Source organism: Trichomycterus rosablanca, chromosome 5 (genome assembly GCF_030014385.1).
Source record: "Trichomycterus rosablanca isolate fTriRos1 chromosome 5, fTriRos1.hap1, whole genome shotgun sequence".
Taxonomy (NCBI): Eukaryota; Metazoa; Chordata; class Actinopteri; order Siluriformes; family Trichomycteridae; genus Trichomycterus; species Trichomycterus rosablanca.
This window is the reverse complement of record NC_085992.1, coordinates 38,118,611-38,146,342: the sequence shown is the minus strand read 5'-3', so window position 1 is coordinate 38,146,342 and position 27,732 is coordinate 38,118,611. Positions and strand designations below refer to the sequence as shown.

The 27,732-nt window shown below is 40.6% G+C and overlaps 1 protein-coding gene across 1 annotated transcript; it reads left to right on the top strand.

Moving 5' to 3' along the window:
• Positions 1-893: 893 nt before the first annotated feature.
• On the top strand, positions 894-27,628 carry dhx57 (DEAH (Asp-Glu-Ala-Asp/His) box polypeptide 57). The gene is made up of 22 exons (XM_062996152.1): positions 894-1,180; positions 1,677-1,883; positions 2,289-3,172; positions 3,822-4,000; positions 5,471-5,592; positions 5,680-5,875; positions 12,373-12,497; positions 12,578-12,711; positions 12,860-12,914; positions 14,800-15,005; positions 15,971-16,087; positions 16,452-16,548; positions 16,627-16,800; positions 18,307-18,507; positions 19,175-19,451; positions 19,590-19,685; positions 20,971-21,054; positions 22,682-22,819; positions 25,125-25,199; positions 25,292-25,426; positions 26,256-26,456; positions 27,279-27,628. The coding sequence occupies exons 1-22, from the start codon at positions 1,104-1,106 to the stop codon at positions 27,420-27,422; spliced, it is 3,924 nt and encodes a 1,307-aa protein (XP_062852222.1). The 5' UTR covers positions 894-1,103; the 3' UTR covers positions 27,423-27,628.
• Positions 27,629-27,732: the final 104 nt, after the last annotated feature.

Below are 27,732 nucleotides of genomic sequence, written 5' to 3'. Positions count from 1 at the left end.
TCCGTCCGTCCGTCCGTCCATCTATGTGTTTATCTATATGTCTGTCTATCCGTCCGTCCGTCCGTCTTTCTATCTATTTATCTATATGTCTGTCTGTCTATCTGTCTGTCTGTCCGTCCATCCATCCATCTATATGTCTATCTATCTGACTGACTGACTGACTGACTGACTGACTGACTGACTGACTGTCTGTCTGTCTGTCCATCTATCCATCTATATGTCCAACTATCTATTTATGTATCTATTTGTCTGTCTGTCTGTCTATCTATCTTTCTATCTAGCTATCATCTATCGCGGTAAAGTATATTTTGTTTATTATTTTTGTAAGTGTACAAAGTGTGTATACCTATAAAGTACATTTGAACTTTGTGCATGTAACTAGATCAGTCTTATATTAATGTTTTTAAATTTGACGTTCTTTGGCAACTTCTTACAATTAATAATAATAATAATAATTAATGCTTGGGTCACATTGGACACTTCATAAAAGCTATCTGTATTTTTACATTTTACCTAGAATAACCTTAAAGTACTTTTAAAAATGTCGTATTTGTATGACCTCTTTTTGAATATTTTAATGGGGCATTATCTGTCAGATAACATCACAAATGTTATTAAAAAAAAATATGTATTGATGTTTAACATTTTTAATACAATAGCATATTGTTTAGACAGTTTGCAACACCTTTTAAAGAATGGTACAACTGTTGTGACATCTTTCTACTCATGAAAGGTATGTTTCCGTTTACAGGGGAAAATAATAGAAGAATATGAGTGGGAGAAGAAAAGCAAAACCCAACCGGGGTGGAGGACGCTTCAATAAACCCAGAGGAGGAGGAGGAGGAGGAGGAGGTGGTGGTGGTGGAAAGAAAGTTTGGGATGATGATGATAATGATTTCTACCTGGATATTGGACCTAGTCGCTCCAACAAACCTACCAATAATACCTGTAAAGATCGTGGGGTATTTAGACCAAAAGGTTATGAAAGTAAAAGAGGCAGGGGACGGGGCGGCACTCAGGGGGTTCCCAGATTTTTCAGTAATGAACACAGACAAGACAAGGAACGATCAGAACGGGTAAACCTGCCTCTACAGAAGATACATATGACATCCGAGAACCGGCTGCAAGTGAAGGAACTTCTCAAGGAACTACAGAGTCAGGAGTACAACACCACAGTCAGGTTAGTGGATTGTTAAGCATGCTGTACACCATGTGGAGAAAAGTATGTGAACACCTGGCTATAACGGCCTTCACTTTTCTGGGAGGGATTTTGGAGTGCACCTGTGGGGATTTGTGCTCATAGAGTCAGAAACAGCATTTGAGAGATCAGGAACCTAATGTTGGACATAAGGTGTGCTTCGTAATTGACATTTGAATTCATTTTGAGGGGTCATGCTGAAACAGAAAAGTCTTTCCCCAAATTGTTGCCACAAGTTAGAAGGATATATTTTGTAAAATTAATTTTACATACTTGTTATCAGTGGGCGTGTTTGAAACACCAGAATAATTATTACAAACGGTATCCTTAAATTTTTGGCTATGTAGTGTTGCAGTTAATTATTAGTAGACTGTTTATTAGTCTCCTGTAAAAGTCACATGTCCAGGAAAGCAAAACAATTTTTAAAAACTAAAGTATGACAATAGTTACTGATTTATGATTCATATTCTGTTCTCAGTGGCTCAGACTATGAGGCCGAAGAAGAAAAGGAGGAGGAGGAGGAGTATGATGAGCTGGACCATCGTGAGGAAGGTCAGTTCTGGATTACTCATGATGAAGGAGTAGAGTGTGCAGAAGAAAACATCTGTGATGAAGATGACGAAGGAGCAACACTGGTTAAACCAGAACCTGTTGTTTCGCTGTTTGCATTAGGCACTCTCTGCAGGTATTTATTATTATTATGCCTTTCATAAGCACAAGCAAACAGAATCATTATATATTTATTTGTAATTACTTATCATTTAGCAAATAAAGAATGGGATTTGTGCTTTAACTTATTCTTTGGTCCTGTCTCAAAATTTCCGTATACTGGACCTTATAAATACGATTCCAAATGCACAGACGTGGATGTCAAACCAGAACCTAATCAGTTAGGTTAGGTAGGGCTTAGGCAAAACAAAGCCAAAATGTATTGATGTATTGTCCTCATATGTGACCCCAGGGTCTCAATTATGGTAGAGAGACTCATGTAGGAGCAACAGTAACCCCACAGATCTGGTAATATCTGATAGACCTTAAATGTGTTCAGATTAAGTTTTTGGATGATCGATTTTACATTTGCTTGTTTAAGGTATGGTTTTGACCGTGAGCGTAGCAGAAGAGCCTTGGATGCTGGGGAGGCAAGTGGGCGTGGTGATGTTGGAGCAACTCTTGAACTCCTTCTATCTCAGATGTTTACCGAGCGCTTTGGCTCAGATGCTCTCGGCCCTCAGGTGCCCAACCCTCCTTCACAAAAGGAATGTGTGGCCCTTCGCCAGGAAGAGGCTCTTGCTTTAAATGCCATCTACGGGGACCGCTTCTGCGAAAGAATCACTGATAGCGTATGGACCGTCGAGCTGGATCTCATGTGGATGGATAGTATCCATAGCCGGATTTCAGATTCAAAAACCAGAGGAAAGCAGTCTGGGTCTTCATCCTCACAGGTGTGTAGATTCTACCTGAGAGGATCGTGTCGTTTTGGAAGCCGCTGCAAATTTAAACACCAAAACAAGTCTAGCCAATACACAGACCCCAGTGGTCCAAGCCAGCCTGGTTTTAGCAGTATGGATCCCCCCGTTTACCTGCTGGAGGTTCGTTTTCCGTCAGGAAGCTGCTACCCCTTCCAGCCACCACTAGCTGCCTTCAGTACCACAGATGAAAAAATCTCTGCAGCAGGACGCCTTAATGTAACAGAGTATTTATTTAGCCAAGCGCTTTCTGCAGCAGATCAAAGTGAACCAGTGGTCTACACTCTTATTTCCTGCCTTGAGGAAGACGGACAAATCAGAGAGCTCCTTTCATCTTCTCATCACAAATACAGTGCTCCGCCTCCTGTTCTGGCTCCACCCACTTCTACAGCAACAAGGAGTCGCAGTAATAAAAGCACCACAGCCAACATAACACCAAACAGCACAACGACCCAACCAACTAACACCCAGTCTTACAGTCACAGCCCTACAGTCAATCATAAGGAAGGTAATCTATATAACATTCATATTACTTATTTAAAAAGACGTCAGTTTTTAATCTTTTTTGTGTGTGGCAGACTGAAAATGGTAGTGCTCTTGTATTTTGAACTGTCTCTGTATTGTACAGTTGTACATAAATGTGCTTAATACAAATTGAAATGCAAAAAAATGGTATTGGCAATGGAATTCCATCGATTTTGGAATCAGATAAAAAAAAAAAAGAAAACGGAATCAGAATCAGAATCAGGACAACTTTCAGGTGCTATACATGCAACCCCAAATCAGAAAAAGTTGCGACAGCATGGAAAATGCAAATAAAAAAAACAGTTTCTCTACCCTCTTCTTCCACAGCCATGACTTTGTAATGTGTGCAGCATGTGGTTTTGCATTGTCTTGTTGAAAAATGCATGGACATCTCTGGAAAAGATGACGTCTTGAAGGCAGCATATGTTGCTCTAAGATCTCAATGTACTTTTCTGCATTAATGCTGCCATCACAGAAGTGTAAATGACACACTGCATTTTGTTTTATGTGCATTTTCCATACTGTTCCAACTTTTTCTGATTTGGAGTTGTAGATATTCGGGACAATGTAAAAGAAGTGACACCTACCTTTTGTGTTTTTGTGTATATGTGTTCTCTGCATGTTGACTACAGCTGATCTCAACACAGAGGACGTAGAAGAGGAGGATGGGGAATATAATGAAGAGAGTGTTCCCATTGAGAATGAAAGTTATGTGAATTTTAGGAAAAAAATGGAGAGAAAAACCGAGATTAGAGTTGAGGAGGCACTGCTGGAGAACGCAAAGCTTTGTAAACAGTTCAGGAGAAAACAGGTAACGGTCTTCTTGGTATTTATCCACCATTAATTTATGCTATAGCTTTAATAATCTTATAAAACAGTGGTTCTCAACCTTTTTGTTGCTTAGATAACTGGACCCCCTCGACACAGGTTATGTAATTATTCTTATATTATTAATTATTCAGTATAAATGATGAAGGGTATTGCATTGAACCATGTGAAAGTTATAAATCTTGATATTTTCTGATTTTTAATGATGGAGTGGGTCTAAAATCTAAATATTTCATAGTCGCCATCCGTTGACCTTTGCATTTTTGTGGTGGGCAAATTAAACGTGTCCATTCTCAGTCACCTAACATAGGCTATAGGTAGGGCCCTTCTAAATTCACAATATAATGTGCTTAATTTCACAGACCTTGGTATTTTAAAAATCACAAATTTCATGGCAGGCATTAAATGACACTCATAAATTGAATGACCCCGTGTCTGCATGGGTGTCCGGGTGCTCTGGTTTCCTCTCACAGTTCGAAGACATGCAAGTGAGGTGAATTGGAGACACTAAATTGTCCATGACGATTCGATATAGGCACATATAACCTTGTATAACCTACATATAACCATATAACCTTGTAAACTGATTAACCTTGTGTAATGAGTAACTACCGTTCCTGTCATGAATGTAACCAAAAGTGTAAAACATGACATTAAAATCCTAATAAACAAACAAACATAAATTGAATGATGTTTGTGTTTTGACATTCCCTTGTCCACATAATCAGTTCAGTTTTCCAAACTCGGTTACCTGAGTAGTGTTTTTAGCTGCTTTAGACTTCTTGGACATTTTGTCTAACCGATTGCTAATGTAATCGAGCATCTTTAGAGTTTGCTAAGTTTATTTTGAGGCACACCACAGACTACAGAAAGATGATCACGTGTGTAGAGAAGCACACTTTTCTATGGCATGCACTCAATACGTAAACACGTACATCAAACATTGTCAGCACACCACACTACACCACAGAAAAGTCTGTTAACCTAACTTAATTGCCGTATGATTGCTAGGACCGCCTCATATTGCACCTCATATTTCATACGCTAAGCGAATGAAAAATGTTAAATCGCTAAACACAAACCTTATAGTTAAAATTTCACAGCAAATTATATATTACACGAGAAGCGGCTCATTTCATGTTACGTGACACGATTTTTACGGCCATGAGTTAGGTAGGGCCTTAACTATAGGGAGTTTAAAATGTATCTATATGACATCACAAGAAATCTTCCATATGCCAATAGCCTACTGATTTTCCCATCCCATCACATGTGATTCTTTTTTACTCTTCTCAATTAAAGGCAACGGGACCCCCCTCTAGGCTCACTGTTGCCCCTTAAGGAGCCTAGGTCCCCTGGTTGAGAACCACTGCCATAAAAGCTACAGTCTGTAGAAAAAGTGTTTCTGAAATCAGAACTACATCCTGTATGTTAACCATTATTTCTCCTTTAGTCATCTAGACGCTACGGCTCCATGCAGCAGCAGAGGCAAAAGCTACCTGTGTGGGAGGAGAGACAGAACATTCTAGAGGCTTTAGAGAAGAATCAAGTTTTGGTGATTAGCGGAATGACCGGGTACGCCTGAGTGTGTCAACAGTCTGATGAGGTGTTTATCATAGTGTGTGTTATAAAGGTGTAACATGTATTTGTGTTCATTCTCAGGTGTGGAAAGACCACTCAGATCCCTCAGTATATCCTGGATCAGTCTCTGAGAGGGCAAGGGGTTGGGGTAGTCAACATCATATGCACTCAGCCTCGCCGCATCTCAGCCATTTCCGTAGCAACTAGGGTCTCTCAAGAACGAGCCGAGACTCTGGGTCATTCCACTGGATACCAGATTCGCTTGGAGACTGTCAGGGTAAATGTTTTTCTCTTTCATACAGAAGATCCGTAGATTAAAAAGTCTTACCTAATTTTTTAGTGCATCCATGTGTACTGAGAAATCTAATTCAACACCAAAAAGTATTAAACCATATCTGATTTTGTTATATATACAGTGCCTTGCAAAAGTATTCAGCCCCCTTGAACTTTTCAACCTTTTGCCACATTTCAGGCTTTAAACATAACGATATGAAATTGTAATTTTTTGTGAAGAATCAACAACAAGTGGGACACAATCGTGAAGTGGAACGAAATTTATTGGATATTTTAAACTTTTTTTAGAAATAAAAAACTGAAAAGTGGGGCGTGCAATATTATTCAGCCCCCTTGCGTTAATACTTTGTAGCGCCACCTTTTGCTGCGATTACAGCTGCAAGTCGCTTGGGGTATGTCTCTATCAGTTTTGCACATCGAGAGACAGAAATTTTTGCCCATTCTTCCTTGCAAAACAGCTCGAGCTCAGTGAGGTTGGATGGAGAGCGTTTGTGAACAGCAGTTTTCAGCTCCTTCCACAGATTCTCGATGGGATTCAGGTCTGGACTTTGACTTGGCCATTCTAACACCTGGATACGTTTATTTGTGAACCATTCCATTGTAGATTTTGCTTTATGTTTTGGATCATTGTCTTGTTGGAAGATAAATCTCCGTCCCAGTCTCAGGTCTTTTGCAGACTGCAACAGGTTTTCTTCCAGAATGGTCCTGTATTTGGCTCCATCCATCTTCCCATCAATTTTAACCATCTTCCCTGTCCCTGCTGAAGAAAAGCAGGCCCAAACCATGATGCTGCCACCACCATGTTTGACAGTGGGGATGGTGTGTTCAGGGTGATGAGCTGTGTTGCTTTTACGCCAAACATAACGTTTTGCATTGTGGCCAAAAAGTTCGATTTTGGTTTCATCTGACCAGAGCACCTTCTTCCACATGTTTGGTGTGTCTCCCAGGTGACTTTTTATAGATATCTTTGAGAAATGGCTTTCTTCTTGCCACTCTTCCATAAAGGCCAGATTTGTGCAGTGTACGACTGATTGTTATCCTATGGACAGAGTCTCCCACCTCAGCTGTAGATCTCTGCAGTTCATTCAGAGTGATCATGGGCCTCTTGGCTGCATCTCTGATCAGTCTTCTCCTTGTTTGAGCTGAAAGTTTAGAGGGACGGCCGGGTCTTGGTAGATTTGCAGTGGTCTGATACTCCTTCCATTTCAATATGATTGCTTGCACAGTGCTCCTTGAGATGTTTAAAGCTTGGGAAATCTTTTTGTATCCAAATCCGGCTTTAAACTTCTCCCCAACAGTATCTCGGACCTGCCTGGTGTGTTCCTTGGTCTTCATGATGCTCTCTGCGCTTTAAACAGAACTCTGAGACTGTCACAGAGCAGGTGCATTTATACGGAGACTTGATTACACACAGGTGGATTCTATTTATCACCATCAGTCATTTAGGTCAACTTTGGATCATTCAGAGATCCTCACTGAACTTCTGGAGTGAGTTTGCTGCACTGAAAGTAAAGGGGCTGAATAATATTGCACGCCCCACTTTTTAGTTTTTTATTTCTAAAAAAAGTTTAAAATATCCAATAAATTTCGTTCTACTTCACGATTGTGTCCCACTTGTTGTTGATTCTTCACAAAAAATTACAATTTCATATCGTTATGTTTGAAGCCTGAAATGTGGCAAAAGGTTGAAAAGTTCAAGGGGGCTGAATACTTTTGCAAGGCACTGTATATATATATATATATATATATATATACTGTGTATATATATATATATACAGTATATACAGTATATATATATATATATATATATATATATATATATATATATATATATATATATATATATATATATATATATATATATATATATATATATATATATATATAATTTTTTCTGCTCTCTCTCTCTCCTGCCCTTTGTGTGCCTATTTTCTCTGCATGTACAGTGTATCACAAAAGTAAGTACACCCCTCACATTTCTGCAAATATTTCATTATATCTTTTCATGGGACAACACTATAGACATGAAACTTGGATATAACTTAGAGTAGTCAGTGTACAGCTTGTATAGCAGTGTAGATTTACTGTCTTCTGAAAATAACTCAACACACAGCCATTAATGTCTAAATAGCTGGCAACATAAGTGAGTACACCCCACAGTGAACATGTCCAAATTGTGCCCAAATGTGTCGTTGTCCCTCCCTGGTGTCATGTGTCAAGGTCCCAGGTGTAAATGGGGAGCAGGGCTGTTAAATTTGGTGTTTTGGGTACAATTCTCTCATACTGGCCACTGGATATTCAACATGGCACCTCATGGCAAAGAACTCTCTGAGGATGTGAGAAATAGAATTGTTGCTCTCCACAAAGATGGCCTGGGCTATAAGAAGATTGCTAACACCCTGAAACTGAGCTACAGCATGGTGGCCAAGGTCATACAGCAGTTTTCCAGGACAGGTTCCACTCGGAACAGGCTTCGCCAGGGTCGACCAAAGAAGTCGAGTCCACGTGTTCGGCGTCATATCCAGGGGTTGGCTTTAAAAAATAGACACATGAGTGCTGCCAGCATTGCTGCAGAGGTTGAAGACGTGGGAGGTCAGCCTGTCAGTGCTCAGACCATACGCCGCACACTGCATCAACTCGGTCTGCATGGTCGTCATCCCAGAAGGAAGCTGACGCACAAGAAAGCCCGCAAACAGTTTGCTGAAGACAAGCAGTCCAAGAACATGGATTACTGGAATGCCCTGTGGTCTGACGAGACCAAGATAAACTTGTTTGGCTCAGATGGTGTCCAGCATGTGTGGCGGCGCCCTGGTGAGAAGTACCAAGACAACTGTATCTTGCCTACAGTCAAGCATGGTGGTGGTAGCATCATGGTCTTGGGCTGCATGAGTGTTGCTGGCACTGGGGAGCTGCAGTTCATTGAGGGAAACATGAATTCCAACATGTACTGTGACATTCTGAAACAGAGCATGATCCCCTCCCTTCGAAAACTGGGCCTCATGGCAGTTTTCCAACAGGATACCGACCCCAAACACAACCTCCAAGATGACAACTGCCTTGCTGAGGAAGCTGAAGGTAAAGGTGATGGACTAAACCCAATTGAGCACCTGTGGCGCATCCTCAAGTGGAAGGTGGAGCAGTTCAAGGTGTCTAACATCCACCAGCTCCGTGATGTCATCATGGAGGAGTGGAAGAGGATTCCAGTAGCAACCTGTGCAGCTCTGGTGAATTCCATGCCCAGGAGGGTTAAGGCAGTGCTGGATAATAATGGTGGTCACACAAAATATTGACACTTTGGGCACAATTTGGACATGTTCACTGTGGGGTGTACTCACTTATGTTGCCAGTAATTTAGACATTAATGGCTGTGTGTTGAGTTATTATCAGAAGACAGTAAATCTACACTGCTATACAAGTTGTACACTGACTACTCTAACTTATATCCAAGTTTCATGTCTATAGTGTTGTCCCATGAAAAGATATAATAAAATATTTGCAGAAATGTGAGGGGTGTACTCACTTTTGTGATACACTGTATATGTGTGCACACTCGTTCTGTTACTCTTGTCACTCTGCTGCCTGTGTTTTGTGTGTATGTGCTCTCTCTCTCTCTCTCTCTCTCTCTCTGTGTGTGTGTGTGTACAGACAAACAGGAAAGTAGTGTCTCTCTCAGTAATTAATAACAGTTTACTAACATGTTTAAAACATCTTGTGCTTTCAATTTCATTTTCAATATGTATGCTGTACAGTGGTGCTGCCAGCCTTATGCCATTTGTTTAGAGCAGGGGTATTCAACTAAAATTTGAAGAGGTCTAGTTAGAGAAAATTTCTTGAAGCAAAGGTCTGGAATGTCTGTTTAATTATATATATGTATTTATATATAAGTAGCCTGGTAGTTGTATCAACATCTGCATGTAATCAATAACTGACTGTCAAATCAAATGTTTATTTATTTATTAGGATTTTAACATCATGTTTTTCGTTTTCAGCATTTAGCAGATGCTATTATCCAAAGCGACTTACACAATGAGCAATTGAGGGTTAAGGGCCTTGCTCAGGGACCGAACAGTGGCAACTTGGTGGTGGCGGGGCTTGAACCGGCAACCTTCTGTTTACTAGTCCAGTACCTTAACCACTGAGCTATCACTGGCTTTTACACTTTGGTTACATTCATGACAGGAACGGTAGTTACTCGTTACACAAGGTTCATCAGTTCACAAGTTTATATCGAACACAGTCCTGGACAATTTAGTGTCTCCAATTCGCCTCACTGAATGTCTTTGGACTGTGGGAGGAAACCGGAGCTCCTGAAGTAAACCCACGCAGACATGGGGAGAACATGCAAACTCCAAACAGAGAGGACCCGGACCGCCCCGCCTTATCAAACCTTTCTCTTTTCAAAATAAGAGAAAATTAAAAAAAAAAAGTGCTCCAGTGGGAAGTAAGAACAGAAATGAGTCTGTCCATTACGTATTAAATTAAATTTTTTTTTTTTTTTTTAAGAGCGCTATTTGTTCCTTATTTTCTTTCCCTTTCTGTCTTACTCGTCTTTCTCTCAACTTTCTCCGGCACAGTCGTGTGTATCTCTCCCTTCTTTTTCTCTACATTTGCTATCTTTCTTTTTCTCTCTACCGTATTTTCATGTGTAACTCGCCTCTAAGTCTCTCATCTGTCTGCACTGTAGAGACGCAGTGTTTACCGGTTGGAATGCACAGACTTGATTGGCTGAGTGGTGTCATGTGGGAACTCGCATGCAATTGGTCTGTGCATTTTCTCATCCACTACTGTAAAGACTACAAAAGCTGCGCCGGTTAAAATAGAAGTGCTCCGTCAGGTTTTAAATCATAACTTAAACTGTTTTGGCTGTAGGTCTGGGTCTGTATGGGACAGCTTCTGGGTCCGGACCCGGACCGTGGTCCGCCTGTTAGTAACCTCTGGTAGAGTTATGTAGCCCTCAGACGATGATCCAGTCTATTCAGTGAGTTTCAAGACTTTATTCACCACAGACCTAGGTAAACGGAAGGACACGGCCAACCTCACATGGATGAAGATTTATACTCCATCCCAGGGCTTTATTACACAAACTGATGATGGAAAATAGCACAACAACCACCAACAGAGACAACAGAGAAACAGCCTCAAAAGAAGAGGAGGATGTCTGTCTTCTTCCAGTTCTTCTAATACAGATACAGATGAAGAGGAAGAGTCTATAGAACGATGTCTGGACCGCTATAAAGCTGAGCCCAAAATAGGCTTATATATATATATATTGAATTATATATATAGTGAATTGGAGACACTAAATTGTCCAGGACTGTGTTCGATATAAACTTGAACTGATGAACCTTGTGTAATGAGTAACTACTGATCCTGTCATAAATATATATATATATATGTGTGTGTGTGTGTGTGTATGTATATATATGTATGTATATATATATATATTTTTTTTTTTTTTCTCAGTCAGCTTCATGAGGTAGCCACCTGGAATGGTTTTCAATTAACGTTTGTGCCTTGTCAAGAAAAAAGCCTTGTCAAGAGTTAATTTCTGGAATTTCTTGCTTTCTTAATGCGTTTGAGACCATCAGTTGTGTTGTGCAGAGGTAGGGTTGGTAAAATATGAAACATATTCTGGTTTGTTTAACACCTTTTTGTTTACTACATAATTCCATATGTGTTCCTTCATAGTTTGGATGTCTTCAATATTAATCTACAATGTAGAAAATAAAAATAATCAAGAAAAACCCTTAAATGAAGGTGTGTCCAAACTTTTGACTGGTACTGTATATATCCTATTCGACATATACATAAACAAACATATGCTTGCCCACCACCTCCGGGAGCCAGGTCTCCAGTTTGGGCGGACCATCGGCCTAGCAGAGTGCTCAATAGTCAAAGAAAAGAGAGGGCCAAATGAGGATTTGCCTCCCTGCTGCCATAGCAGCAAGTCCTAGTCTGGTCTGGTCGAGGCATCAGCATGAACAGCAGAAGAATACTTACAGAGAAGTATGGTTGCCCATACGTGCTGAGGCTCTCTTTAAAAATCCTACACTGGTCAGTTAAAAGATGTGTCCAGTGGCAACATGTCAGAGGAGGCTGCAGGCAGAGGTCAACAAGGTTCACAGGATAATTGTTTTTATTCAAATTGAGAGTATGAAAAAAGTGGAAAGAAATAAAAATATATAATATTAGTAATAATAATAATACAAATTTTAATTAATAGGAAAGAGTATTTAGTATCATTACCTTGGAGTACGTCACAATTTGCATTGTTTGCATTAAGTTTCTTTAATTAATTAGGGTTTTAATTTGTCGCCCTTCTGGATGTATTTAATAACCCAATTACTGGAATCTAGGTGTCTTTATCATTTTTTAAAATGCCTCTGTGGGCTAGTTTAAGATCTACTATCAAACTTAAAGAATTATTAAAAGTTATTTGAATGTTTCTGGCTCACAAACTCTGTGTGTGTGTGTGATTAGTCCAATAGCACAAGGCTGCTGTTTTGCACCACCGGTGTATTGTTGCGGAGGTTGGCAGGTGATGCTCAGCTCACGGGAGTCACGCACGTTATCGTAGACGAGGTTCATGAGCGCACAGAGGAGAGGTAAGAGACATGATGCTCAGATCTCACATACATGCGTCCATCAGTGTCATTTTAAATCTACATCACACTCTGTCTTCCAGTGACTTCCTGTTGCTGGTCTTAAAGGATCTGATACTACAGAGGCTGGATCTGAAGATCATTCTGATGAGTGCTACTTTAAATGCTGATCTCTTCTCCCAGTATTTTCACAACTGTCCTACCATTCATATACCAGGTAAAAGATCACCAGCCTTTTATTCGCCTGTTATTCTTCGTTGTATACTACCTACCAGCGATAGATTGCCGCCCTGCCCAGGGTACTTTTGTCTTGCCGTGACTTATAGTGCTTATTATGCATGTAAAATGTCATTGTTTACCTACAGGTCGTACATTCCCAGTGGAGCAATTTTTCCTTGAGGATGCCATAGCAATGACGAGGTAAATCCTAGTAATCTTTTACTACTTTTACTTCAGTTTTAAACATGAAACAGCAAATTAAACTTATTTGTGTAGGGCTTAATACATCGACACTATCATCAAAATACTTAAAAGCTAAATTATTAATAAAGGCTTATTTAAATCTGCATAGAATTTGGAATTCTTAAGGAAAGTTAAAGGTTAGACATCACCTGAATTTAAAGTATAGATACATACATAAATGTACAATGCAATTTACAAAGATTTATATCGTTTCTTAAAGCAGTGTATGCATATAATATTAATGTTATTTTAAATAATCCTTGTGATCAATCAAAATTTATTTGTGGGGTACCCAGGTGATGCAGCATGATAATCTGCTAGCACACCTCCTGTGCCCTCTAGCAGGCACAATTGAATAATGCCTGCAGCAGACAAAATAAGCTTCCAGTCTGCTGGATAGGAAAGGCTAGACTAAGGGATGGGGTTATCAATCCTTGGTTTTGTGTCAGGACCTTGGTTGCCAGGGCGCCTCTACAAAAAAAAGAAGCAGCGCAGAGATTGGGTGTCGCTCTCTGTACGCGAAGCCGACCTCACGCACAAACCCACCAAGTATGGGAGAATAAGAAGGGATTGGTGGACCGCGCACATATTGGACGGAGGGAGTGTGTGTCAGGCAAACATACCCTCCTTGGACGTCGTTGGGGCTCCCAGCGGCGAATTGGCTACGCCAAATTAGGAGGAAAAGGGGGTAAAAAGCATCTTTAAAAAACCCAAAAAAATTTTTACTCCCTTTTATTATATGAAACAAACCTTGAGAGGATCCAGACTTAACATATTAGAATTAGGTTCAATAAATTAGACTCAGTAAATAAGAATTAGGTTATATAAACTATTATAACTAGTGAAAAGCATAAAAAAATGTAATTTGAGTTCTTGACCTTGTGAGTGGAGTCACTGCAGATTCCCATCATGTCCCATCATGGGAGGATAAGAAGGAATGGTGGACTGCGTACACATCGGACAGAGGGAGTGTGTCAGGCGAATATACATCCTCCTTGTACATGGTTGGGGTCCCCAGCAACGAATTGGTAATGCCAAATTGGGAGAAAATGCATAAAAAAATACTTACATTTTTTTTGTGTAGCACTTCTTACAGTGGACATCTCAAAGCAACTTTACAAATTTCAGAACCAAAAAACCCTAATAAGCCAAGGGCAACAGTGGCAAGCAAATATTAGCCCCTAAATATTACATGGAAGAAACCTTGAGAGGATCCAGACTCAACATATTAGAATTAGGTTCAATGAATTAGACTCAATAGATTAGAATTAGGGTAAATATACTAAATATGTAAATATACGATTTCTAATAGGGGTTATAACTACTGAAAAGCATAAAGAATGCAATTCAAGTTCTGGACATTGTGAGTGCAGTCACTGAAGATTCCCATCATGTCCAACACTAATGCCATTGTTGGTCTGGCAGTCTTAAACCTACAGGCCTCAGCCTCAGGTTGGTGAACAGGTTCACATCAGAGCCATTTTGGGGTAAAAACAACAGATGTAGTTAATATGTGAGATGAATAAAACCATAGATAGTAAGATGTCAAATGTGCAGAGTATAGCATGTGACTCCAGCATCTCTAATAATCACAGCATAACAAAAGGGAGAACTGCACTGATTTGTATATTCTTATCACAAGCCTGATGATCTTGCCTCCTCTCCTCGTCCATACTGGTCCATAGAAAACGTTATGTGCTGCAATCTGGTCTGTCTTGTCAATAGGTTGGGATTGCTTGGTCTAAATAGAGAAAAAAAATGGTTTTACATTATAGACGGAAGTATGTCCGTAATATTAACATCTACACACTCACACTGATGCAATTTCTGTCCTAAATGTCAGGTATGTGATAGAGGATGGCAGCCCATACCGGCGCTCAGCGAAGCAGAATGGCCCGTCTAATCAAAAGGCTGCAAAAGCACGTCCAGCTGTTGAGGAATTAGATGACGACAGCTGGTCATTCGGCTCCTTTGTGAATAAAGGTGCAGTTAAAGATTCCATTCCTGACCAGCAACTCGGTGTACAAGAGCTCACACTCCGATATCCAAGTAAGGAAGCCAAGATTTAAAACTGTATCGGCTCTTTTTATTGATTTTTTTCTGATTTATTGTAATTGCTCAGTGAGCACAGACAGTAAAAGTGTTTCTGTTTCATGCTATTGTAGTGGTGAAGTGTAATTTAATGAGCTAGTGCAGTAAACTTTATTTATAGTTGCAAAAAAGCTTAATTGTACTTTTATGTCCTGTTGAACACAATGAATAATCCTTTACAGCTTAATTAAACAGTATGTGAACCCTTGTATTTAATCAACTTTTGCAATCTACATTTACATCAGGTCAATCCTTAGTTTGTTAAGCCCAGTTTCAAAACTAAAGGGCTGTAGTCAAGCTTTTCATCTTCAAGTACCTAAATCTACATAACAGCTTACTATCAGACTTATCAGAAAAATGACCCTGAAGGTATAAATGATATATCTAATATATAAGTCACCTAAATCTACACAGCAGCTTACTGTCATTTAATGTTGCTGGCGATCTCTCTCACTCGGCTGATTTACTTGGATTTTTTGGGCCGTGGGCGGCACGGTGGCTCGGTGGGCAGCACTGTCGCCTCACAGCAAGAAGGTCCTGGGTTTGATCCCCAGGCAGGTTTCCTCCAGGAGCTCCGGTTTCCTCCCACAGTCCAAAAACATGCAGTCAGGTGAATTGGAGACACTGAATTGCCCTATAGGTGAATAGGTGTGTATGTGTGTATATGTGTGTCTGCCCTGCGATGGACTGTCCAGGGTGTTACTGTGTGCCTTGCGCCCATTTAAAAGCTAGGATAGGCTCCAGCACCGCCCCGGCATCCTAATTGGTAAGCAGTTAAGAAAGTGAGTGAGAGTGAGTTTTGGGCCATTAAATGGTTGCATCGTCCACTATCTTCATTGTACTGTATTTTATATAACCACCATGTTATTTGCAATTACATCTTGTCTGCATAGCCTAACATTTTTCAATGTCTTATATTAAAGAGTGCTCCAAATCTGTGGTGAAAACCCTGGCTGCACTGGACCTAGACAAAATAAACATGGATCTCGTGGAGAGTCTGCTGGAGTGGATTGTAGACGGAGACCACAAACACCCTCCAGGTAATGATTTCATTTTGTGGTTGTATGATTTGTGTAAATCCTGTTGATTTAAATTATTCTCCAGGCCACCCAAGGAGGATGGCGGTCCCTGGTTCCTCTCAAGGTTTCTTCCTGTAATTTAAGGGAGTTTTTTCTTGCCACTGTTGCCCTTGGCTTGCACCACAGGGGTTTTTGGTCTGTCGGTCCTGGATTCTGTGAAGTCTATTGTAAAAAGCGCTATACAAATTAATATGACTTGATTTTATGATTTTATGTATTGCAGTACTTGAGAGAGATGCCTAAAACTACAATTTTACTGAAATGTAAATGATTATGCTAACTGTTATATGGATTTCATTGACTATGCTTTTTAATTGGTCTATAGGGGCTGTTCTGGTCTTCATGCCTGGATTAGCAGAAATAAAGCAGTTGTATGAACAGCTGCAATCCAACAGAATATTCAACAATAGAAGATCGAAAAGGTTTGTATCACTACTCAAATGTTTCTGTCCCACCTTTATTTAAAGTTTAATGTCTGAAACTGGGCTGTAATTTTATAGGTGTGTGGTGTATCCACTTCACTCCTCTCTGTCCAATGAGGAGCAACAGGCAGTGTTTAAACGCCCAGCCGAGGGTGTGACCAAAATCATCATCTCTACTAACATTGCAGAGACATCAGTAACTATTGATGATGTAGTGTATGTCATCGACTCTGGCAGAATGAAGGAAAAAAGGTAATTTCTATGAAATAATTAACATGTATGCAATCCCACATTTCCCCTCATTAAATATAATAATAATAATAATAATAATAATTTTATTTGTAAACCGCCTTTCATGACAGCCCAGGGCACTGTACAATAAAAAATAAAGAAAAACAAATACAAATTAGAATACACATTACAAACATGAAAACGCTGTACATGTTTGGCTCTGGTGCAGTTCTGGGTCACCCAAAAGCCAGTTGGAAAAGATGGGTTTTAAACACGGCTGCAGATGAACAAGCACGTAACTCAAGAGGGACACTATTCCACATTTGGGGGCCAGTGACACTAAATGCCCTGTCACCAAATGTACGTAATTTAGAGGGTGGAACTTTGAGCAGACGCAGAGTGGAGGAGCGAAGAGACCAAGCTGGGGAATAAGATGTAAGCAGACTTCCAAGATATGAAGGCGCGAGGCCTTGTAAAGATCTAAAAACCAGCACCAGCAGTTTATATTGTATTCAATATTAAACTGGAAGCCAGTGTAGATGTTTCAGTGTAGGGGTGATGTGCTCCCAGGATCTAGTATGGGTTAGAATCCTTGCAGCTGAATTTTGTACATACTGCTGCCTGTTCAAAACCCGAGCAGGAAGTCCATAAAGTACAGCATTGCAGTAGTCAATTCTAGATGTAACAAATGCATGAAGAATAGTCCCAGCAGTATATTAGAAAAAGGGATGGATCCTGGCAATGTTCTTTAGATGGCAAAGGTTACCTAAATATTATTAATTTGCGGTAAATATGGTTGTCAATGGTTATCAATGCCAGACATGGTGGGCTAGCGCATGAGTAGGGTGGCCAGACGTCCGGCTTTAGGTCGGACAGTCTGGCTTTTCAGCTGCCAGTCCTCCATTCACGCAACGCTAGGACGGACACTTAAAAATCCTTCTTTTGGAGTGAACTGGTTTCATTTTTGATCAATATTATCTGTCATTGGCTCAGGTACATGTCAAAACAAATGCTTTGTATTTCATTGGTTTAACAGCCTCATTTGACTGCTTATAGTGCTACCACTGGCCAATCGCAGAAGGTCCGCCCTCTAAATGCTAGTCTGTGATTGGGTGGTTGAATTTCGCCCGCCCGCTCTGTTCTGCATACACCTCTACTTGGGTCAGTTAGTCAGCTCTCATGCTCAGGAACGCTGTGAAAATGCCAAAAATTTAACTTTTGGAGGCAGCGAGGAATGGACTTAAATATGAAAAGTAGACACAACATTTAGTGAGTAAAACAGTAATTTGTTATAGAATTCTTGCTTAAATTGGTCAAAAACTCTGTTATATGGGTTATGGTTTCATTCTGTGTGTTGCAGTATCGTGTCCCCCTGTTCCTAATATGACATCCTCCTTTTGGGTGTAATGTCCTCTTTTTTGGGGTATAATGTCCTCCTTTTTGTGACTATGAATATGGCCACCCTACGCATGAGACCACTGTACCTGAGCAGAGTATATCAAGATATATTTAAATCACGTCTTTCAGGTATGATGCCAGTCGCAGTATGGAGAGTCTGGAGGATGTGTGGGTGTCTCGTGCCAACTCTCTGCAGAGAAAAGGTAGAGCTGGCCGTGTGGCCTCTGGCGTCTGTTTTCATCTGTTTACCAGCCATCGTTTCACCCATCACCTGAGCCAGCAGCAGCTCCCTGAGATCCAGAGAGTACCACTGGAGCAGCTCTGCCTTAGGTATGTAATGTATTCAGAGTTTACAGAACCTCTAGTTACATTTCACATACTAGAAGATTGTTTTAACTGTTTTGGTAAGCTTTAAAATACTTTTACAAACCCCATTTCCAGTAAAAAATTCAGTAAAAAAAATATAATCTGTGATTTGTTCATTCTCTTGAATCTTTATGAAGACTAATTGGTTATGCAAAATTGGAAGAATAGGGAGCAAATGCATAAATAAATACATTGGATCAATGAAGTTTGGGGACAGTGGTAGCCTAGTGGGTAGAGCTTTGGGTTATTAGTCACAAGATTGTGGGTTTAAATCCAGGCTCTGCCATGCAGCCACAGTTAAGCAAGGACTGTCTTAACCCTGTCTGCTCCAGGGGTGCTGTACAATTGCTGACCCTGGGCTTTGGCCCCAGCTACCAAAGAAACTTCGATATGCGGAAAAAGCATTGTACATGGGTGTATGTATAATAATAAATATGTTCTATTCTGTTGTACGTATTAATCAATTAATGATGAATTTAAGTTTTTACTTCATACTTGTGTTAACTGGTAATTGTTCTACATAAGAGTTTTTGAAAATGTTTTTATCATGTCGACAGGTGCTTAATTTAATAACTTCATTACTTTATTGCTGTATCTGTTCCTAACCCCCTGTTCTTCTTTTTTTTTTTAGGATTAAGGTGTTGGAGGTGTTCTCTGAATGTCTGCTGGACTCTGTGTTTTCTCGGCTCATAGAGCCTCCGGCAAAAGGCACCCTTGATACAGCTAAGCAAAGGCTCTGTGCTCTTGGAGCTCTGACTGAGGCCGAGAGTCTCACTCCGCTTGGGTGGCATCTGGCCTGCCTTCCAGTAGATGTACGCATTGGCAAGCTGATGCTGCTGGGGGCCATCTTCCGGTGCCTAGACCCAGCCCTTACTATTGCAGCCAGTCTAGCCTTTAAAAGCCCATTTGTAAGCAAGCATCAACACATTATAGTATCTTTTACATTTTTAATTAAAGAAATACTTTTAAGCATGACTAGTATACTATTATACACTTTTAATGCAGTTTTGGTCTTGTTTTTTAACACTTGTCTGTATCTGTGTCAGGTCTCGCCATGGGATAAAAGAGAGGAGGCCAATGAAAGAAAATTTAGTTTTTCTCTTGCCAACAGTGACCATCTTGCTCTGCTTCAGGCGTACAAGGTTACTATGATTACTAAGAAGCATGTTGATACTTATAAATAAGGGAAACATCAAGTTAAAAATTGTAAACCCCTTTTACACCCTAAATCCATGATTAATCTAAACTTCAAAACTTTAGTGTTACACTGTTACTCCTGTTACATGGAGTCTAGTGTGGCTCTACATTAGGGCTGTCGAAGTTAACGCGATAATAACGCATTAACGCGATCTCAATTTAACGCGATTTAAAAAAAATAGTGCCGTTAACGCAAATTCTATTTGGCCCTGCGAGTCATCCGTAGTTCATGTTGAGGCTTGCCACCGTTTTTCATTTGCGGTTTGTTAACATAATGTAACCGAGCGTGTAGTGATGCACTCGCTTAATAAAGAAATAAATACACGCTATATTCACAAGTTGTCGGGAGCAGAACACTTTTATTAATTCCTTCTGTTACGGTACCGGACAGCTGGAGTCATCGCGTTAGCCAAGCATGCTAGTCCATGAAGTATGGAAGCCCCAAAGGGTCAAAACACACTCACTTCGTGTAGAAACGTCCATCAAATGTCACGATACAACCACAGAAAAGTCTGTTACAATAACTACGCCTTATCCCACCTAAAGCACCGCTGATCTACAATGTTTGGAGAAATTCTAACCTACAATCTGACATTTATACGAAGTCAAGGGTCTCTGCTGGATAGTATTACTGCCTAGTATGTGAGTGAATAAAACTCCCTTACAGTTTTCTCTTGTCCCAGCAGTTTTTAACATGAGTACATTTAGCATAAAATGTGTTCACCATTTTAATTGTAACATTTCACGTAAAAATCCTTGTTTTCTTTTTTTTTTTTTTTTATGCGATTAATCGCGATTAACTATATGAAATTCTGAGATTAATCGCGATTAAAAAATTCAATCGTTTGACAGCCCTACTCTACATACATGATGCGGTCTGTGTGGGACACAGGCAGGTGCTTGAGCTGCAGATTGAACACGTGTCGGAGGCGGTGTGTGGTGATTTGGTGCTCCTTGATCAGATCAGGGGTTGTGCAAGCGGATGCAGAAGCAGTGGATTCACAGTTGGGAATCGGAAATGACTAGGTTGGGAGATGGGTGGAATTATACTAGGTCTTATTGAAGTCTTTTTTTTTTTTTTTTTACTTTGGTGGGCATTCGCACTGTTTCTGGTAGATAATCTGGTATTCCCAGGTAAAAGTGGACATATGTCCAGAAGTATTGGGTGTAATATCAATTTAATTTAAATTACAAGAGTAAATAATGCTTGTGTGTGTCTTTGTGTGATAGGGCTGGTGTTCTGCAGCCCAAAATGGCCAACAGGCTGGCTATCGGTACTGCAGAGAGAACTTCTTGTCTATCCGGGGTCTGCAGGTGAGTCAGGCTTGTTACGTTCTTACCTGAATTTACATAAAAAGGTCACTTTAGTGTAGCCTCAACATATAAAGCAGTGCATAGGAAAACAACTCGGTCCACACCAGAATGCATCTCAGCTTAACTTCGTATCTGTCAGTATTAGTGAGCCCGTATCTGTCACTATTAGTGAGCCCAAAAAAGAAGTGAAAACCTCAGACCCTAAAAAGTTGGGACATTGCCCAATTTTTTTAAATGCCTTTAACACAAGAATTGTTGTTTTGTTTATTATACTGAATCTTTATAATCAGTCTAATTTAGAATTTGATGCCTGCAGCTCCCTTAAATAAGCTGGGACAGAGGCATGTTTACCACTGTGGTATTATTAATTAATTATATTATTTACACTTTTAATGGTTTGTAAACCATTGATACTAATGATACTAATAAATTGCAGTTTTGCAAGTGGAATTTTTTGGCCATTCGTGCTTGATATAGGACTTTAACTCTTCTGTGGTTGTCGTTATCTGATTTTCCTCTTCATGATGCTCTATACATTTCAATAGGAGACTGCAGGCAGGCCAGCCAAGCGCACACACTCTGGAAAAATGGATATTAAGTTCTCCTTGCCAAAGACAAAAAGGACCATTGTTTATTTTGCACCTACACCGATCAGCCATAACATTAAAGCCACCTCCTGGTTTCTACACTCATTGTTCATTTTATCAGCTTCACTTACCATATAGAAGCAATTTGTAGTTCTACAATTACTGACTGTAGTCCAGCTGTTTCTCTACATACCTTTTTAGCCTGCTTTCACCCTGTTCTTCAACGGACCCCCATAGGACCACCACAGAGCAGGTATTATTTGGCTGGTGGATGATTCTCAGCACTGCAGTGACACTGACATGGTGATGGTGTGTTAGTGTGTGTTGTGCTGGTATGAGTGGATCAGACACAGCGGCACTGCTGGAGTTTTTAAATACCGTGTCCACTCACTGTCCACTCTATTAGACACTCCTACCTAGTTGGTCCACCTTGTAGATGTAAAGTCAGAGATGATCGCTCATCTGTTGCTGCAGTTTGAGTTGGTCATCTTCTAGACCTTCATCAGTGGTCACAGGACGCTGCCCATGGAGTGCTGTTGGCTGGATATTTTTGGTTGGTGGACTATTCTCAGTCCAGCAGGGACAGTGAGGTGTTTAAAAACTCCATAAGCGCTGCTGTGTCTGATCCACTCATACCAGCACAACACACACTAACACACCACCACCATGTCAGTGTCACTGCAGTGCTGAGAATGATCCACCACCCAAATAATACCTACTGTGTAGTGGTCCTGTGGGGGTCCTGACCATTAAAGAACAGGGTAAAAGCAGTCTAAGAAAGTATGTAGAGAAACAGATGGACTACAGTCAGTAATTGTAGAACTACAAAGTGCTTCTATATGGTAAGTGGAGCTGATAAAATGGACAGTGAGTGTGGAAACAAGGAGGTTGTCATAATGTTATGCCTGATCAGTGTATATGCACAAGTTGAAAAACAGACAGTTTATAAAATAAGCACAGATGTGAATGAATGTCAGTGTAAATTAACCTGTAGAACTGAACACACATTAACGTTTATACGTTTTTTTTGTCTCTGGTAGGAGATAGCATGCCTCAAGAGGCAGTTTGCGGAGCTCCTGTCTGACATTGGCTTTGTAAAGGATGGATTGAAGGTAAGAGACATAGAACGAATGAGCTCCAACGGAACAGATGGAGTGCTGAAGGCTACAGGATATGAGGTAATCATTCGTGCATTGCACTTTAAATGTCTGGCACAGTTGATAACTGGCTGTTGATAAATGAGCTGGTGTGTTGTAGTAATGTAAGCTGCTGTAGTACTGTTGAAACTGCTGAAACTTTTTTTCACCTCTGCTGACCAGGGATGTGTAATTTGACTGTATGTACAATCAGTGGTCACTTTATTAGGAAAATGCATGTAATTATCCAATCAGCTAGTCATATTACAACAGGGTAATGTATAAAATCATACCAACACTGGTCAAGAGCTTTGGGTCATGTTCACACAAGCAAACAGTGAGAACTTGACCTAAATATGGGTTAACAAATTGATGCTTGCTCCTTTTCATTTGGCAGTGGTGGATACTTGACTAGTAATCAGAAGGTCGCTGGTTTAAGCCCCACATCTACCAGGTTGCCTCAGTTTGACCCCCTGAGCAGGTCCCTTAACTCTTAATTGCTTTAATTGTATACAGTCACAATTGTAATTTGCTTTGGATAAGGGTCTGCTAAGTGCCAAAAATGTAAGCTTGTTGGTACCAGGCTGTCTGGTTCAAAGATGTCAGAAACTGACGTCCATAGATTAGGTGGAAGCACCTTATTGATAAGGAAGATCCTGACAGGTTTGCGCTGACAAGAAGTTTGCAGTAATTTAAATTGCCACCTCTCACAACTAAGCAGAAACTAATTTAGGGCTACAGTGGGCACAGGCTCACTGAAACTGGACAGTTAAATATAGAAAATGTCTTGTCTGATGAGTCTTGGTATCTGCTTTGACGCGAAAGGAATAATTTTTCCCTCAATTTTCCTCCCAATCTAGTCATATCCAACTACCCGATTGCATTACTCTTCCTCTCTACTGATGTTGACCTCCTCTCCAACTGAGGAGAGCCGTGACTTACACATGCTCCCTCAGACAGTAGCCAACTGCATCTTTTCACCTGCACAAGACGAGTTCATATGTGGATCAGCTTTGTGTACGGAGAGTCACACCCTGAACACATTATTCCTCGTCTCTGTGCAGAGCGCCATTAATCAGCCAGCAGAGGTTGTAATTGCATCAGTTATGAGGAAAACCCTCCGGCACCCGGGTGGCAGAGCTGAGATTCGAACCGACGAGTTCGAGATGTTAACTTTGGTGTTTTACGCTGTACCACCTGAGCGCCATAGAACAGCTAATTTTAACATAATGGTTTGGGGAATTTTCTTGGCACACATAGAGCCCCTAATACAACTGGGCATCATTTGAATACTACATACACTGATCAGCCATAACATTAAAACCACCTCCTTGTTTCTACACTCACTGTCCATTTTATCAGCTCCACTTACCATATAGGAGCACTTTGTAGTTCTACAATTACTGACTGTAGTCCATATGTTTCCTTACATACTGTTTTAGCCTGCTTTCACCCTGTTCTTCAATGGTCAGGACCCCCACAGGACCACCACAGAGCAGGTATTATTTGGGTGGGGGATCATTCTCAGCACTGCAGTGACACTGCAGAGTGGATCAGACACAGCAATGCTGATGAAGTTTTTAAACACCTCACTGTCACTGCTGGACTGAGAATAGTCCACCAACCTAACGTATATCCAGCCAACAGCACCCCGTGGGCAGCGTCCTGTGACCACTGATGGTCTAGAAGATGACCAACTCAAACAGCAGCAATAAATGAGCGATCGTCTTTGACTTTACATCTACAAGGTGGACCAACTAAGTAGGAGTGTCTAATAGAGTGGACAGTGAGTGGACAAGGTATTTAAAAACTCCAGCAGCACTGCTGTGTCTTATCCACTCATACCAGCACCATGTCAGTGTCACTGCAGTGCTGAGAATGATCCACCACCCAAATAATACCTGCTCTGTGGTGGTCCTGGGAGAGTCCTGACCATTGACGAACAGCATGAAAGGGGGCTAACAAAGCATGCAGAGAAACAGATGGTATATATACGGTTTTCTATATGGTAAGTGGAGCTGATAAAATGGACTGTGAGTGTAGAAACAAGGAGGTGGTTTTAATGTTATGGCTGATCAGTGTATTATCAGGGTGGCCACAATGTACTTATTTAATAATGCTTACTTCCGGTATGATAAGATACTGGACTAGTGATCGAAAGGTCGCTGGTTCAGGCCCCACCACTGCCAATTGCTTCCATTGTAATCATTTACAATTAAGTCGGTTTAGATACATGCGTCTGCTAAATGATGTAAAGTACACTACGATGAAGAATTTAGCTACTACTGACAGTTACAGACAATCCCAAACACGACCCACAAAATGATTTTTGTTTCTTTTTGTTTAGGCAAACCTAAACTCTGATAACACAAAAATGATGTCGGCTTTGTTGTGTGCAGCCCTCTATCCCAATGTAGTCCAGGTCAGTGTCTTTACCTGTGATCATGTACAGTATGCAACTTTCCTTTTTCAGTACTTAATTCCATGTGATCATGATCGTGCATGTGTCTGTAGGTTCGATCTCCACAGGGGAAATATAAGCTGACTAGTAAAGGAGCTGTTAAAATGCAGCCTAAAGCTGAGGAGCTTCACTTCTTCACTAAAAATGAAAAAGCGGTTCACATCCACCCTTCATCTGTCAACTTTACGGTAATGTGACACATACATAGAGGTTCCTGTTTTATCAACAGGCAACCCCAGAACGTATCACTGGGTAAAAGGATTACTGTAATGGTTATTTAATTCATGTGACCATAAATTCACACTGGACACTAGGGATGTAACGATACAGTCTACCCACGATACGATGCGATTCACGATACTGGGTTCACGATACGATTTTTTCCCCCCAATTTTTTAAACTGAAATTTAAGACAAATTATGACAAACCTTCCTTTAATTATTTCTCCTCAAAAAATAAAATACCGTATTTGTGATTACCTTTTATTTATTTAAATACTGAATGCCCTTTTATTTCTGAGGTAGGTACAAACTATGCAAAACAATTTTGAATTAAGCCCAATTTGGCTGAAAACCTGCAAATCTGGCAACCAGGGGTATAGCGCCAGTGACGTCAACCAGGCGAGGTGAATAGCGCCAGTGCCCTCTGCTGTTTAAAGTGAATATCGATTCATTTTACATGTCAAATCGATTTGAATCGTGGAATTCTTGAATCGGTTATTAACTGTCTTGTGGTGCATCGTTACATCCCTACTGGACACATTTGTGTGTGTTTGTGCCCGATTAAGACCCACAAACTAACCAAAATACACAACACTGACACACAGCAACATTCATAAAAACATAGAACATTAAAAAGTTGGTGGTGTAGAGGAACGACTGTGGCCTGCACTGATCCCTTAATCCTATCAAACCCAGCTAGATTGGAAAACCAACCATGAGCCAGGCCTTTTCATCACATCATCAGCTTTATTAGCTATTATTATTCATTAAGTATTTATTTATTTCTTTTGTACAGGTGCGACACTATGACAGTCCATATCTGGTCTATCACGAGAAGGTGAAAACCAGTCGTGTGTTTATCCGAGATTGCAGCATGGTGTCTGTGTATCCCATGGTGCTGTTCGGTGGGGGGCAGGTCAATGTGGAGCTGCAGCGTGGCGAGTTTATCATCTCTCTGGATGATGGCTGGATTCGATTTTCCGCCGCCTCACATGAGGTACGTTTTCTTTCAATTTTAATACACTGATTTACACCGATCAGCCATTACATTAAAACCACCTTCTTGTTTCTACACTCACTGTCCATTTTATCAGCTCCACTTCCCATATAGAAGCACTTTGTAGTTCTACAATTACTGACTGTAGTCCATCTGTTTCTATACATACTTTTTTAGCCCGCTTTCACCCTGTTCTTTAATGGTAAGGACCCCCACAGGACCACTACAGAGCAGGTATTATTTAGGTGGTGAATCATTCTCAGCACTTCAGTGACACTGACATGGTGGTGATGTGTTAGTGTGTGTTGTGCTGGTATGAGTGAATCAGACACAGCAGCGCTGCTGGAGTTTTTAAATTCAGTGTCCATTCACTGTCCACTCTGTTAGACACACCAACACCTAGTTGGTCCACCTTGTAGATGTAAAGTCAGAGACGATCACTCATCTATTGCTGCTGTTTGAGTTGGTCATCTTCTAGACCTTCATCAGTGGTCACAGGATTCAGGATGCTGCCCACGGGGCACTGTTGGGTGGATATTTTTGGTTGGTGGACTATTCTCAGTCCAGCAGTAACACTGAGGTGTTTAAAAACTCCCATCAGCATTGCTTTGTCTGCTTTGTCCACTCATACCAGCACAACACACACTAACACACCAGTAGTAGTAGTGGTCCTGGGAGAGTCCTGACCATTGAAGAACAGAATGAAAGGGGGGCGACAAAGCATGCAGAGAAACAGATGGACTACAGTCACTAATTGTAGAACTACAAAGAGCTTTTATATGGTAAGTGAAGCTTATTTGAGTATTTTGTGAATGTGTGCAGGTTGCTGAGTTGCTGAAGGAGCTGCGGTGGGAACTAGATCAGCTCCTAGAAGAGAAGATCAAGAACCCAAGCATGGACCTGATCACCTGCCCTCGAGGCTCCCGCATCATTCACACCATTGTTTCTCTCATCTCCACCCAGTAACACACACCCTAGATGTCTTTCTTTTCACCACTGTGTTGATTTCACAGTATATAACAGTTTATTATTACATCGATTTGCCAACACTGCACTTATGTATAATTTGCCATTATTTGAATACTGTAACAACTAATGCAATTTAGAAAAATCAGTTTTTAAAATGATTCTTCTAGATTGTGTTTTTTCAGATAATAAATACCTGCATATAACATTCTGTTTTACTGGTTTGATGTACAACATGATGGACTGGTGACTTATGCAGGTCTGACTTATGTCAGTAATAAAATGGCATCACTAAATGCAAAACGGTACT

Bases quoted from the DNA above. Each gene is read 5' to 3' on its own strand.
- dhx57 (XM_062996152.1), top strand. From the start codon at position 1,104: ATGACATCCGAGAACCGGCTGCAAGTGAAGGAACTTCTCAAGGAACTA. The intron at 19,686-20,970 runs GTTACTATGATT...TTTGTGTGATAG, and splicing joins CTCTGCTTCAGGCGTACAAG to GGCTGGTGTTCTGCAGCCCA. The intron at 21,055-22,681 runs GTGAGTCAGGCT...TGTCTCTGGTAG, and splicing joins TGTCTATCCGGGGTCTGCAG to GAGATAGCATGCCTCAAGAG.